The following is a 16300-nucleotide window of genomic DNA, read 5'->3' on the forward strand; positions in this document are numbered from 1 at the left end:
TCATTTCATCTCTTCATCTTCTTCGCTGCACTCGCAAAGTTCGTTCAGCAGAGAACGGGAGAAAAACAGGAAAATATCGGTCAAAATGGAGAAGATCGAGCACGCGACGGTCCGCACCAACGGCATAAACATGCACGTGGCGTCCGTGGGCGACGGCCCTGACACGGTCCTCTTCCTCCACGGCTTCCCGGACCTGTGGTACTCGTGGCGCCACCAGATGGTGTCCCTCGCGACCCTCGGCTACCGGACGGTCGCACCGGACCTCCGGGGCTTCGGCAGCACTGACGCACCGCCGTCCGCGGCGTCGTACACAGCGTTCCAAGTGGTGGGGGACCTGGTGGGGATGCTGGACGCGCTGGGGATCGGGCGCGTGTTTGTGGTGGGGCACGACTGGGGGGCCATGATGGCGTGGTACCTGTGCCTGCTCAGGCCCGACCGGGTGAAGGCGTTGGTGAACACGAGCGTCGAGTGGTTCCCGAGGGATCCGGAGAGGAAGCCCGTCGAGTCGATGAGGGCGAAGCTTGGAGATGATTACTACGTTTGCAGGTTTCAGGTGAGGACCGATGTTCAATAGTCGAGACCTGACTTGGCTTGGGCTCGAACTTTTAAAAATTTGCAACTTTGAGTCGTGACTACAAACAAAACGTAGATGACACAGACCATGCCAGCTTGAGTTAAAGCTCAAAGTTGAATTTTACGAGCCCAATAGAAAAGTTGAAAATAATATCGTATAAATAATCTATAGATGTAGTTTAGAGGTAAAAAAATTCAATATTTATACTCGTAATGAGTAGGGATGATCGATTTTCTATTCGGTTCGATTCCACCCTAGAATCGAAAATCGGATCGGATGGTCCCGAGACCGAACCGCTGGTCAAGTCAAGTTCCCAAGCAAGGTCGCATGTTTTTAGGCATTTTGTTGTTCAATTTTTCTCGTTAATAACATATTCATCGGTTCACCTCTCGTTAATTACATCTCATTATCAATAAATTTGAAAGTCAAACTAAGTATCTTAGGTTTAGGTGTAGGCTTACATTCATCGGTGAGTGGTTACTTTCTTTTTTTTCCTAGGTGGGTAACCCTTGGATTTAGAGTTAAAACGAAAAATATTATTCGGTCAAGTGCAGGTGATCCTATTGTTCCTGAAACCGAGAACCGGACCGACCGTAGCTGAACCTAACTAGGTAGTTTCTAATTCGATCGATTCATCGTGCTCAGCCCTAATAATGAGTAGAATCAAAGAAATTTCTCAAGTAGCTCATCGGTAAAAAAACTCGACTAAGTCCCCACTTTTTGTGATCACCTTTTATTGTGAGTAGTGTATAAGCCAATCTTAATTAGTTTCCTGACTATGGTAATCTTTATACTTGGTAGGAACCTGGAGCGGCTGAGGAGGACTTTTCCAAAGCCGATATTGCCATGCTCTTTAAGCTATTCCTCACGGGCCGTGACCCGAGCCCACCAGTGGTGCCTAAAGTTCTAGGGTTCTCCGGGTTGACCAAATTAGTCGAGGACCAACAGGTTGACTTGCCCTCTTGGTTGACCGAGGATGACATCAACTACTACGCTGCCCAGTTCAGCCGGACCGGCTTCACTGGGGGACTCAACTATTACCGTTGCTGGGACTTGTAAGTTTCTCTCTAAGCTCATGCTCTCTTACAGTTTGAACGTTGAAGATGGTGCTGACGAAAATTCGAATGATGCTATCCCGGTTGTGCGATCTGGCTTGAGTTAATGCGAAAGTTCAAAAGGTAGAAACCCAAACCGTAAATTCTTATCGTGCTCGAGTCGTGTTCCTCCATAACCATCGGCAACTGCCGACTTTGAATACGTTCACTTCACATTTCCTTTGTGTTTCATCATCTAATCCATAATAAACATACTGCAGATGATGTTTTATTCAATTATGTGAATCCCGTAGTTATCGTTACTACTGTAGCATTTAAAATATTGAGTTCGCATATGAGTTGAATCTGAAAAAATAGAGAAAGTTTTAGCAAACATGTAAATTTTCAACGAATTTTGTAAGATAAAATCCATTCGAAGCATGGGCAAGTGTACTAGCTAACTTGTATTTCGTGACTCAGTTGTTGCCATCACACACTTTTCAACAGTTTAAGTAGACGTGTCCTCAAATTGATACGGATCAATGGTGTTTCGCATAAATGGTCATGGACACGCTGCTACTTCAATATTTTCCTTTACTTAGGCATTGTAATAGAAGTGATTATCTTGAATCCCTTTTGATCGCTAAGATCTCCTCATGTACGTAGAAACTGGGAGCTGTCGGCGCCGTGGACAGGAACGCGAATCGAAGTGCCAGTGAAGTTCATAGTGGGGGACCTGGACCTCACCTATCACCTCCCTGGCGTGAAGGAATACATCCATGGCGGCGGGTTCAGGCGGGCAGTGCCCAACTTGGAAGAAGTGGTGGTGATGGAAGGAGTGGCCCACTTCCTCCAGCAAGAGAAGCATCAGGAGGTCACTGCTCACATTCACGACTTCCTCAAGAAATTCTCATCCCCATGATCCAGTAGTTGTCTTAAGTTGTCCTGCACGATGGCCTACTTGGATACCAATCGTGGAAAGTAAGTGAGCACGAGAATAATTAAGTAAATGAAAAGTTTAATCCATTCATTATCCTTTTGAGAGTTTTCTTTCTGGAAGGAGTTATCTTTTTGCATTAGAGTAACTTTCATTAGTCTTCAAGGTCCTCTCCTGCCCACACAGACGCGGCAACAAAATGCGTCAATGGGGATTTGCAAGAATGAAGAGTCCTCAATCAAATATTTATTGGGTAAAATGGATACAGTGAACAATCCAAGTAAGAAGAAATGGGCGGAGCCCCTACCTTTTCTTCTTCATAAACTACTATTTTACACAGCTCAAAATTCAAAGAACAATAAATTTTTGATTGATAATCAGTAGTAATTTAACTCATTGTCACTCGGAATCCGACTTAATATACCATAGATATACAAACAGAAGGGTACAGTCGATCGTCCACACGAGAAAATGGTGATCTAAAATGCACATAGTTCATTTTCTTTAGAAGCTTTTGATGTTCGCACGAGAAAAAGATTCCACACGTGGAGTAAAAAAAATTATACCTTTAGTAATTATTTATCCAAACCCGTAGAGTTAATTGACCAATCCAAAATCGTATGAAAAACGACTAATCCATAATTGATAACAAAAATTCAAAACAAATTAATTTTGACAAAACAAATTAATTGACATGACTAAGAAACGCAAGAAACCTCGGAACATGGATATATGCCAAATAACATTGTGGCCATTTTCAAATTAGGTTAATATTGTGAAAAACCATAAACTGGTACATATGTAATAAATTTACTCAAATTTAACTTTTTGACCCCAAAAAACCCCAAACTAGTACACCCGTAAAAAAATTTATCTTCCGTTAGTTTTTGTTAAATTTTACGATCAATTACTGAGTTGAATGACACATGACAATTTACGGATGTATCGGTTTGAGATTTTTACCCTATGTTTGTTACGGGTGTACTGATTTATGATTTTTGTAGTATTAATTTAATTTAATTTAATGGACACTAAGAGAAAGTAAATTTGTCAATGGTGTATCAATTTTTGGTCTTTCGTAGTTTTAACCCTTTTATAAAAAAATTCTCTTTCCTAACCTTAAAATACAACTTTAATAAAAAGAAGGCTCGAATGGAGCAAATACTTTCACCGCCACTCGATCATTGCTGACTTGAGGGTGAAAGAGAGTTGCTGAAATCTTATCCAAAGCCACAGTCCAAGTTAACAAGTTCAACTTTGCTTTGCTTCTCCTTTCTTTTGGACCCACAGCCTGCACGTTCAAATGGTATAACAGTAGGATTATAGATAGAGCTTTTGGTTGGATTGACTGGAATTAATTATTTTGAGCTGCTTTTTGTTTGTATTTAATAATAAGAGCAAATGCTCAAAAAATCAACCTTACATTATGTGTCATGGAATACACATTTACTCTCTTTTATTACTTTTTCCTATGCTGGCATCATCGATATTTTACCTTTAAAGAGTTGATTTTGGCTATGTTTTTTGAAGACTTGTCAAACGGATAGCTCGGATCAAGTTTGAGTAGGATCATAAATTATCCGACATAAATAGACTCATTTAACAATTTATGACTCATTTATTGCAATACAAATCTAGCTACTCAAACTCGTTTTTATCCATACTCCATCCGACCCATATTGCTTAGAAAAATTTGTTTCTTATAAATTCCTAAAATAATTATAGTTTGCGAGATTCCCTTATTGTCGCAACAATCAATTTCATCATTCTTTCCTTTTTCCCTAAATTTTTGCATAAATATATGTTTTCAATTATGGATAGAATAGAGCAATATATTCGTTCACTGTCTGCATACCGGAAAAGAATCCCGGTAGTGATTGACAAATAATATTAACTATCTTAATTCTCCAGACAGTTGAAGTTAACTTATTAGACGATCTCCGAAAATCTAGAGTTCCACGTCTTCTACTTCAAAATCAAACGCCTTGTGTATTGAACATTTATTATGGAGACACTAATACATGCATATCATATTGGTCTTGGTGAAAAGTACCAAAAAATTCCTAAACTTATTTTATTTGTATCAATTCAATCATAAACCCTTCAATCGTGCCAATTTAGTCATAAACCTTTGCCCTTATGCCAATTGAGTCCATCAGGTCAATTTTTGGCGAAAATAGCTAACAGCCGTCCTATGTGATGTGACCAACGCTCACATGAATATTTCTAAGAATTTTTCTAAAAATTTAAAATTTTAGTTATTTTTTCTTTCATTTTAGCCGGTGAGGGCCGTGGCCCTCACCAAATTTGGACTAGGGCCTTCTAGGAGTCGCTCTCTGCCGGTGAGGCCGCAATGGACTCACTCCTAAGCTTTGGAAATGTTAGCGATTTTCGATCAAAATTGGTCAAATGAACTCAATTAGCACAAATGTAAAAATTTTAGGACTAAATTGGCACAATTGAAATATTTATAAATGAATTGGCACCAATACAATGTGTAAAACTTTTTGATACTTTCCTCATTTTTTTCTTGAGCTTGACCGTATTTATATATCCTACCTCGATAGAATCGTCAACATTTTGATAACATATGATATGAAGTCCATCAAAAATTCGAAGACAAAGTTTGGATTTTCACGTCCCTTGGCATCAAGAATAATCACAGGTCGCATCCAAGGTCCTACTAACCCCTATTAAATAATGTATTGTTCCGAGGATATTAAAGAGGGATTGTTTTGGACTATTTCTTTCTTATTTACCCCTGACCCCAAATAATGCGAGTTCAATTAGGTCTCACCGATTTCTTATAATGGAAGATAAGCACGGAGATTCATGAAATGCGGTTTCATGGACTGGTTGAACACTTAAAAATAACATAACGGTTGTTAGAGGAAATTGAAGATATTTTCCTTAATTGTCTAGTTTTGATATGTGGAAGAGGGAAGAGTGCATATAGGCTTTATTAGACGGCTTAACAAAAAAGAATTAATTAGGATCAATTGAGGATATTCATTCACCTAGTTGGAAAGTAGAAATCGATTTTCTTTCTTCATGGAGAGATCGTGACCAAAATAAAATCTTTCGAAAGGAGGTGCAGCCAATAGACATGTGGCCCTGTTGGTAAAAGGATTGGTGGTGGAAAGCGCTGGTTCGACTCGCTCTTTAAAGAGACAGAGCAAAAAACAGAAAGAGGAGAGTCAGACACGAAGAATAAAAAAGAAAAATTATTTACGCGCATGATCATTAATTAAATTTAACCGATCAAGGGGACTTTTTTGTCCCACCAAAGTTCCCCGTTTCCTTCTTAAATCACACATGACGAACATTTATTATGGAGATGTAATGAGTTTTGACCTTATTCAGATCTTACCTCGATAGGATCATCAAGTTTTTAATAGACCAACTAGTATTTTCATATCACACGATATGAAGTAACTAAAAAATGGGATAAGGGCACCAGAAATTTCGAAACTTATCACAAAAATATAATTGAGTTCTTAAACTTGCAAAAAGTGCAATAAAATTTTAACACTTATTATGTTGATGCAATTAACCATCCAATTTAGCTAATAAAAAATTCTGACTTGACTTTTTTTGTTCGTCTCTCTCTTATAAGTAACTTAATTAGGAGCTCAAAAAATGCAAAATAACGCAATTTTGGAGCATTTTTTTTTATTTGGTTCTATAATATCATATTGTACTATACAAGCCACATTGTGTGCACTATGTTCCGTGTGCAGGTTGCAAAACCCTACTATCTCCTTACGCATTCCTATCCCACTTCTCCCCAAAGAGGGGATTCAAACCCCATTTCTCCTTAGAGCATTTACTAATCCTCAAGGGTGTCATTTTTTCCCGGTCCCAAAAACTCAATTATCGTGTTCATTTCTTAATGAATATGATAATTTCGATAAAAAAAAACGAATATGGTAATTAATTCTCCTTCTTTTTATAACGGGGAAATATCATTTTGTCCTCTTACTCTCCAGCTGTATACTCTCATTTCATCTCGTCATCTCCGTCGCTACACTCATAAAACTCGTTCAACAGAGAACGGAAACAACACAGGAAAACGTCGAAGAAATGGAGAAGATCCAGCACCGCACGGTTCGCACCAACGGCATAAACATGCACGTGGCGTCGGTCGGCGACGGCCCCGACGCGGTCCTCTTCATCCACGGCTTCCCGGAGCTCTGGTATTCGTGGCGCCACCAGATGGTGTCCCTCGCGGCCCTTGGCTACCGCGCCGTCGCGCCTGACCTCCGGGGCTACGGAGGCACCGACGCACCGCCGTCCGTGGCGTCGTACACGGCGTTCCACGTGGTGGGGGACCTGGTGGGCATGCTGGACGCGCTGGGGATCGGGCGGGCGTTCGTGGTGGGACACGACTGGGGGGCGGTGATATCGTGGTACCTGTGCCTGCTGAGGCCCGACCGGGTGAAGGCGTTGGTCAACACGAGCGTCCTGTGGTGCCCTGGCGGCACCTGGTTCCCGTGTGATCCGGAGAAGAAGCCCGTCGAGTCAATAAGGGCGATGCACGGAGATGATTACTACGTTTGCAGGTTTCAGGTGAGAGAACTAGTGTTGTATAGTTGATATTTGATTTGGATAGGACTTGATCTTTTCAAAGAATCGGAACTTTTGAGCCATCGCCACTAGCAAAACGTAGATCACAGACCAGGGCAGCTTAGGATCTTTTGACGATCCTGACAAATCTTTAAACTTGGTAGGAACCTGGAGAGATGGAAGAGGACTTTGCGAAAGCTGATACAGCGAAACTCATTCAGCTATTCCTCACAAGCCGCGATCCAGGCCCACCTATCGTGCCTAAAGATTTAGGATTCTCAGGAATGACTAAGCTATTTGAACAGCACCAGATCGAGTTGCCCTCTTGGCTGACCGAGGATGACGTCAGCTACTACGCCACCGAATTCAGCCGCACCGGCTTCACCGGGGGTTTGAACTATTACCGTTGCTTGGACTTGTAAGTCTCTCTCTCTCTCTCTCTCTCTCTCTCTCTAAGCTTATGCTCTCCAACAGGTCAAGTGTCACAATAGGATTGTACTAATGAATATTTTAACGGTTATTGCGGTTGTGTGGTCTAGCTTGGGCTCTAGGGAAAGTTGATAATAGACCTATCAAACGAATGGGTCGGATCGAAAATGATCTGATCTAATTTGACACATTTAACATGTTATACCCATTTTCGTACAATATAAATCTAACGACACATACCCAATTTAATTCATACTCGCGACTCGTATTATTGAAACACTTTCATATTTAACCAATCTAGGAAAACCAAACTGAGCCGAGAGAGCAAGATCGAGTGAGGGTGAGAGAAAGTAAAGAAAAAGTCATAGAAGTGTGTTGAGTCTAAAGAAATTGTGAACCCATTTAACACCCATATTATTTTGAGTTTTACCATCCTAAACTTAGTTGTGACTCATTTATTGAATATAACTAATTCATATAATAACTCAATCTCTCAATATGGGTTACGAAAGAAATTGGTCCATGACTCATTTTAACATGCCTAGTTGATAGGGTAGAGATCCTAGAGATATAGGAAAATGGTTGTCACATATGGATGAACTTCGCCAGTTCATGACATGCCAATTCATTCGTACTGAGTTGGTGCCATCCTAAAATGTTTTTCAATGGGATTGCAAAAGGCATTTATTACTAGTGAAAACATTTCGAGTAATGTTGGTTTCAAGTTAATTGCACTAGTGTGACGGATTTTGATTTCTCTCGATAAATTTCCATCATGTTTGGGTCATGTTCCTCTGTCATGTCTGAAATTGCCCCCTCTAGATACGTTGAATTCTCCCATTGCTCAAGGAGAAGGAATTATGAGGCGGAAAACGCTAGAAGATTAGCCTAAAAATATCATGAGAAAGTCGCTATTTTATATAATCTCAATGTCTATGATTGTATAAGAAATGTGAGTTAAATTTAGTCAACTTAATTAAAAACGATTATTTTACGTTCCAAATAGGATTATAAGATTTCTAATGAAAAGTAAAAGTTCTAAAGTAACCTCTTAGATTTATTACTTCTCTTTCAAAGTTTCTTTTTGTTGGCATTGCAATCAAAATGATATCTTAAGTCAATTTCGATCAATAATAACTTCCTTGTGAGCACAGAAACTGGGAGCTATTGGCGCCGTGGGCCGGAGCGCGAGTCAAAGTGCCGGTGAAGTTCATAGTGGGGGATCAGGACCTCACCTATAACATACCTGGTGTGAAGGAGTACATCCACGACGGTGGATTCAAGCAGGCTGTGCCCAAGTTGGAAGAAGTGGTGGTGATGGAAGGAGCGGCTCATTTCATCCAGCAAGAGAAGGGTCAGGAAATCACTTCTCACATTCACGACTTCATCAAGAAATTCTCATCCCCATGATCCATCTAGTACTCCCTCCAAAAAATTAAGGATGAAGCTGTTGTTTTTCCCCCATTAATAAAGGACGAAACTGTTGCCCTATGACTGTTTTTTTTTTCCCCTTAGGTTTCTGTCGTTGGGTATCACAATGGAAGCTATATGTGAAGTGATCCAACATAATAAAACTGAGGATTTGGATGGCTAATTATATTCATTCGGGCATTCTATTTCATTGTCTTAGCATTTCTCTCTAGGATATATCGTTGTCATTTCTCAAGGAGCAACAATAAAAAGTAATATCTTTCTGTCGTAACGAGAATTACGTTTAAGACTCCTAAACTCGTCATGATATGCTAATTTTTTTGGCTCCATGCCTTTAAACCCTAAGACTTGTCACAATCGTTCATGATTCCTTACAATATGAATATGAACATGTCATTTTTTTAAAACAAAATTCCCTATACCTTCGCGCAATTGACATTGCTGTGGTGCCAGATGGGCATCACAGCAGAATAGATTGAATAATAAAATAAAGGCCTTAATGAAAAATAGAGTAAAAGATGGAGATCGGATAGGTGAGGGAGAAGATGAAAGGTGGTGCTGGTGCCCCTTTTGTAGTAGACTAGGAGTCTGTTTGACAACGATTCTGATTCAAAAAATTAATTCTGTTATAATTGATTTTTTTATTCTGTTCTTTGTACGAGCTTTAGAAAATCAGAACACGTTTGATAACTGTACAAAATTTCTGTTCTCGGAACAAAATTACATTTAGTAACTGCAACAAAATTTATGTTCCCGAAACAATTTCTCTTTCCAATTTTTTCATTGAGTCAAATAATTATGTCTTCTCAGTATAAAATCAACATATATAGTATCACTAGTAAAATGAATACACATCATGGATAATCTACAATTAATCTATTTACTTCGTGGAGCATGAAGATATATGCAAAATCCTCAAAAAAGAACTCAATGATGATGCTCAACGAAGTTTGCACTTAAATTGCTTGCTACAACAAACATAAATGTTTCAAAGTATTTAAAAAAACAAGATTACAAAAGTCGAGAACACAAAGTTACAGAGTTTAACGACGAGTAGAGGTGTCAAACAGGTGGATTGAGTCTGGTTTGGATCGAATCAAATATGGTCCTACCCATATTGAAATTATTTTTTGAAAAAAATATTATTTTTATTTTTTTTAAAATTATTTTTTATTTTCTTATTTTTTTATTTTTTAAAGACCTATTTTTTATTTTGTTTTCCTTTTTCTCAGGAGGTGGCGACGAACGACAACACATGACAGGCCAGGTCAGCACCGGTTGTCCAAAATTGGTCCGATGGACTGAATTTACACAAATACAAAAAGTTCAGTATTAAATTAGCAACAAAAAAAAAACTTTCGAACTGAATTAACACAATTGCAATAGATGTAGAACTTTTTTGGTAATTTTTTCAATTTTTCACACTAGAGTAATTTTCATTAGTCTTCGGGGTCCTTTCTAGCTAAGAAGCACGGACACGCCGGAGGGGTCGCCGCATCGGTGTCGGACATCGACCCGCATCCGACACACGGGTCGGTGAGGTCCTGATAGCTGCTATGATGGAACGTGCAATATCTCGCTGAGGAAAGCGTGGATGAGGGGGAAGAGGCCGTCCGTGTCTCAAGGAGAGATGAAGGAGAGAGACCAAGAGATGTGGCAGAAAAGGAAGATGGGGAAGGGCAAAACAGAACCTAGACTTGAAGAATTGACAGATCCAGAATAATCGGCAGAGACGAGGTGCATTCAAGGGCAGCGACGGGGACTTACTGCTCCTCGACGGTGCCTCGTTCCTTGACAGCTTCTACTTGTCGTCAAAATAAGCCGTCAACGCGTGATCGAGCCACATGAAGATCTTGTTTTCTTCAAGAGGGAAAACTAAAGTTTGCTTTTTTATGGGTTGGTTTGGTTGAATGAAGTTCTCTTTCCTGCTGTCGTGGTGACAAGTGGGGGAAGAAGATGATGTGCGAGCGAGAGAGAGTACTAGGGAGGAGGAAGAAGACGAAATAGAGGGGAGGAGGGCTGTACCGGGAGCCGCCATGACAGAAAGTTTCAAAATTCTCTATTTATTTCTCATGTAGATAAAATATATATTTGATATACAACGTGTCATAACGTATCGGAATTTTCTATTTTTGATAAATGACGTGTCGACGTGTCATGTCGTGTAGTGTCGAGAGTTGGTATAGGGGCTACTTAGCTCTTCAATCCCTCCATCCCCTCTCTCTCTCTCTCTCTCTCTCCTGCTCACACAGACGCGCGTACTAAAAAAAGTTTCAATCGGGATTTATAAAAATGAAGAGTCCTCAATCAAATATTATCGGGAAAAAACTATATAATGAGCAGTCCTAACAAGAAGAAATAATAAACAAAGAGCCCTCCTTTTCTTCTTCATAAAGCCCTATTTTACACAGTTCGCCAGCTCAAAATTCAAAGAAAAATAATTTCCCGATTGATAATCAGTAGTAATTTAACTCATTGTCTCTCGGATTCTCCTCAATATACTATAGATATATAAATAGAAGGGTACAATCAATCGTCCATACGAGAAAAGGATGATTTAAAAATAGTAGAAAAATGCACCCTCATTTCCTTTAGAAGCTTTTGATCTTTGCACGAGAAAAAGGTTCCACCCGTGGAGGTAAAAATAAATAAATAAATACGTTAGAGTCGTGTTGGTTGAAAACCCATACTTGACCCACTTTATTGAAAATAGGTCAAATATGGGTTAGTTAAATTCTACAAACAGATTATTTATGGGTTAGCCTAATTATATGTGGGTTATAAATTGGTTTGTCTTTGAATCCATTACAATCCATTTGGCTACACAAACAATAACCTAGAATGCACGGACACTATTCCACACGCAATCGATACGTGATCAACAATTGTCAAACATCGGACATGTTGTTAGCACTTCAAACACGCCAGCGACAAAAGAGTCAATTTTGAATATTTTCAATAAATTAGGGATCAAAATGTAAATCTATCAAAAATATATATACTCAAGTCATATACCCAATCACCCAAAAATTAATATACCCAGCTAGCCCCAAAAAAGCTAATCGTGAATCCCTAACATAAAAAGAAGAAGAAAAAGAAGAAACTCACCTTTGATATTTTCATATATACATGATAATTTATACGTTTAATAAATAATGTATCCTAACTATCGAAATTCTCTATTTTTTTATAAATGATGTGATGACGTATCATGTCACGTGTTGGTGTCGGTGCTACTTAGATTAATATCCACCGCCATAGAGTTAATTGACCAATCCAAAATCGCACCTCGAGAATGGTATGAAAAAGTAATAATCAACAATTGGTAATAAAACTCCAAAAAAAATTAAATTATTACAAAACAAATCAATTTACATGACTAAGAAATGCAAGAACCCTAAAAACATGCATATATATGACAAATAATATTGTGACCATTCTTTTTTTTTTTTCTCTCTCTCTCTCTTTTCAACCTTAAAAGACCATTTAATAAAAACAAGGCTAGCGTGGAACATATACTTTCACCGCCACTTGATCATTGCCGACTTGGGTGTAAAAGACTAAAAGTGAGCTGCCGAAATCTCATCCAAAGCCAAATTCCAAGTTAACGAGTTCAACTTTGCTTTGCTTCTTCTTTCTGTTTTAGCAACAGCTCCCACGTTCAAAAGGTACAAGAGTAAGATTATAGATTGGGCTTTTGGTTGGATTGGTTGGACTTAATTATCTTAAGCTTTTTTTGTGTTTGTATTTAATAGTAAGAGCACATAAAATGCCCAAAAAACCAACCTTGTTATGAAATACATGAATGAATATTCATTATATTCATGTATCTATTATGGTACATTTGTATCTTACATTCTATGTACATCTCCATATCCAATGAATGTTCATTTCCATATCCAACGCATGTATTAATGATAAGTACATTCTTATTCTCCTATAAATAGGAGCTTAGTTTTTGTTATTGGTGGTGAGTCAAAATAAGAAATCTCTTTATTGGCTTTCTTTACTCTTTTTGTTTTCTCTCAATTGCATACTTGCAATATAATATTTTACAACACGTTATCAGTACGAAGATCTACCGACTGAGTGAATAACTTTTGCAAGTTGTCAATATAAGTGCAAATGGAAAATACCGAGAAAAAGGAAGATGTTTGTTTGCTTGATAGTGCATCAACACATACTATATTTCATAGTAGACATTTTTTCTCGAGTATGGCATTGCGTAAGACATATGTCCATACAATATCAGGTCCTGTTCGGATTATTGATGGTTTCAGGAATGCCACAATTGTTTTGCCAAATGGTACTGTCTTGCATATTGAGGATGCGTTTCTAAGCGATAGATCAAAAAGAAATATACTCAGTTTCAAAGATGTATGCCGTAATGGGTACCATATTGAGACTATTTATGAGCAAAATAAGAAATATATTGGCATTATCTCTTATAAGATGGGCCTAAAGCCTATCCACAAGAAGCTAGAAGCTTCTCCTATGGGTTTGTATTGTGTCATGATTAAGGCCGTTGAAACCTATGCTACCATGTTCTGAAAATTGATAAACCCCGATCAATTTGGACTGTGGCATGATCGCCTTGGTCATCCCGAAGCTTCAATGATGCGTAGAATAATTCAGAATACAAAAGGACACCCTTAAAGGATACAAAAGTATTGTTGTCCAAAGATTATAATTGTGAAGCTTGTTCACAAGGAAAACTCATTACCAAAACTTCTATAACAAAGGTTAATCCTGAATCCCCTTTATTCCCGCAAAGAATTCAGGGTGATATATGTGGACCAATACAACCACCAAGTGGACTGTTTCGATATTTTATGGTACTAGCGGACGGATCCCGTAGATGGTCACATGTTTGCCTATTATCCACACGCAATGTCGCTTTTGCAGGTTTACTTGCGCAGATTATAAAACTCTGGGCACAATTCCCCGATTATCTAATTAAAAGCATAAGGATGGATAATATTGGTGAATTTACATCAAAGAGTTTTGATGTGTATTGTGTTTCACTCGGAATTAAGGTCGAGCACCCAGTCGCATATGTTCGTACTCAAAATAAATTGGAAGAATACTTGATTGAACGTATCCAAATCATTGCCCTCACTCAATTATTGAGAACGAATCTCAAAGATACAGCATGGGGTCATGTAGTTTGGTAGCGTTAATCAGATTGCGCCCCACTACTAGTCTCTTACAATCTCCCCTTCAAATGGTTCTTGATTATGAACCCGATATTTCACATTTACGCACTTTTGGTTGTACAGTACAAGTGCCCGTAGCACCACCAAAGAGAACGAAAAAGGGTCCCCAACGCCATTTAGGCATTTATGTTGGGTTTAATTCACCGTCCATCATTAGGTTCTTGGAACCAACTACCGGTGATCTTTTTACTCGCGTATTCGCAAATTGTCATTGTAATGAGACAGTGTTCCCATTAATTGGGATACCTACAACTTCCATGGCTGCAAAGCAGAAATCAGTTAAGGTTATCTCCTGGAATAAAAAGAATTTATCTCAATTAGACCTAAGAACTCCTAAGTGTGAAAACGAGGTGCAGCGCACAATCCATTTACAAGCTACGGCCAATCGACTTCCCGACGCCTTTAATAATGCTACTAAGGTAACAAAACCCTATATTCCAGCTGCAAATGCTCCAGCTAGAATAGCTGTTCCCAAAGGACAGGCTAAAATGGATCAAAATCCACCACACTTGAAGCGTGGTTGACTGATAGGATCAAAAGATACCATTCCTTGAAAACGAAAGGGCAAGAATCGAGAATCCACTCCATAAGAGCCTAGTGTTGTGCTTACTTCCAAGGAGCTTATTGCCCCTGAAGAGGCACAAACCTATGAAAAGATCACCAACCCTCGGAATACCGAGAATTCCATTACATATTATAATGAGATTTGGGATCAGAATGAAATCATCAATGATGATATTTTCGCATTTTCAGTTGCTCATAAAATTATGGATGATGATTGTGAGGCGCAATCTATTATTGAATGCCATCAAAGGCAAGATTGGCCTAAATGGGAGGAAGCAATTAAGGTTGAATTAGCTTCTCTAACTAAACGAGAGGTTTTTGGACCCGCAACTCGAACTCCCGATAATGTAAAACTCATAGGATATAAATGGGTATTTGTCTGGAAACGAAATGAGAAAAACGATGTTGTCAAGTATAAAGCCCAATTCGTTGCCCAAGGATTCTCCCAGAGACCCTGGGATTGATTATGATGAGACATATTCACTTGTAATGGATATAATTACATTTTGTTTTCTAATTAGCCTAGTGGTCTCCGAAAATTTGGAAATGCATCTTATAGACATTATGATGGCATATCTATATGGCTCATTAGACTATGATATTTATATGAAAATTTCCGAGGGATTCAAAATGCCCGATGCATGCACTCCCCGCAACTTATTCTCAACAAAGTTGCAAAGATCTTTGTACGGGTTAAAACAATCCGATCGCATGTGGTATCAACGCCTAAGTGAGTACCTACTCAAAGAAGGGTACAAAAATGATCATATCTACCCATGCGTGTTTATTAAAAAATCAGAAACCGGATTTGCTATTGTTACAGTTTATGTTGACGATATGAATTTAATTGGAACTCTAGAAGAGTTATCTAAAACTGCTGAATATTTGAAAAGAGAGTTTGAAGTCAAAGATTTGAGTAAAACCAAACTTTGTATTGGTTTAGAGCTTGAGTATAAAGCAAATGGAATAATTGTCCATCAATCGTCATACATTGAAAGATTACTTAAACGATTTAACATGGACAAGGTCCACCCGTTGAGCACCCCTATGGTTGTAAGGTCTTTAGATCCCCAAAATGATCAGTTTTGAAGAGGTACTTGGTCTTGAAGCACCATATCTCAATGCTATCGGGGTTTTGATGAACTTGGCACAATGTATGAGATTGGATATTGCTTTTACGGTGAATTTATTGGCACGTTTGAGTTCTGAGCCAACTCGAAGACACTAGAATAGAGTTAAACATATTTTTCGTTATCTCCGAGGAACCATGGATTTGGGATTATTTTATTTTAATGATTCCACTACCTCTGATTTAGTTGGATATACTAACGTTGTATATAGATCTAATCCACATAAGGCTCGCTCTTAAACTGGTAATTTATATTGTTATAATGGCACCGCCATTTCTTGGTGTTCTACAAAGCAATCGCTAGTAGCTACATCTTCTAACCACTCCGAGATTATTGCTTTATATGAAGCTGGAAGAGAGTGTTTGGTTAAAATCCGTTATAACGCACATTGACAATTCTTGTTATTTAACACCGGTTAT

The 16300-nt window shown here is 38.6% G+C and overlaps 2 protein-coding genes across 2 annotated transcripts in view; both read left to right on the forward strand.

The window, feature by feature from the left end:
• The window catches only part of LOC115731016 (epoxide hydrolase A-like), a 20136-nt gene continuing 3836 nt past the window's right edge, over nucleotides 1-16300 (forward strand). The window contains exons 1-4 of the mRNA XM_048281998.1: nucleotides 1-553; nucleotides 1376-1629; nucleotides 2275-2534; nucleotides 15575-15579. Coding sequence (XP_048137955.1) covers nucleotides 86-553; nucleotides 1376-1629; nucleotides 2275-2530 — 978 coding nt within the window. The 5' untranslated portion in view covers nucleotides 1-85 and the 3' untranslated portion in view covers nucleotides 2531-2534; nucleotides 15575-15579. The remainder of the gene's footprint in view (nucleotides 554-1375; nucleotides 1630-2274; nucleotides 2535-15574; nucleotides 15580-16300) is intronic.
• On the forward strand, nucleotides 2477-9075 carry LOC115731017 (epoxide hydrolase A-like). Its single transcript, XM_048281999.1, has 4 exons — nucleotides 2477-2482; nucleotides 6627-7114; nucleotides 7276-7529; nucleotides 8695-9075. Exons 2-4 carry the CDS (start codon nucleotides 6629-6631, stop codon nucleotides 8948-8950), a joined length of 996 nt encoding a protein of 331 aa, XP_048137956.1. The 5' UTR covers nucleotides 2477-2482; nucleotides 6627-6628; the 3' UTR covers nucleotides 8951-9075.

The sequence above is a fragment of the Rhodamnia argentea genome, chromosome 7, assembly GCF_020921035.1.
Source record: "Rhodamnia argentea isolate NSW1041297 chromosome 7, ASM2092103v1, whole genome shotgun sequence".
In the NCBI taxonomy this organism is placed as follows: domain Eukaryota; kingdom Viridiplantae; phylum Streptophyta; class Magnoliopsida; order Myrtales; family Myrtaceae; genus Rhodamnia; species Rhodamnia argentea.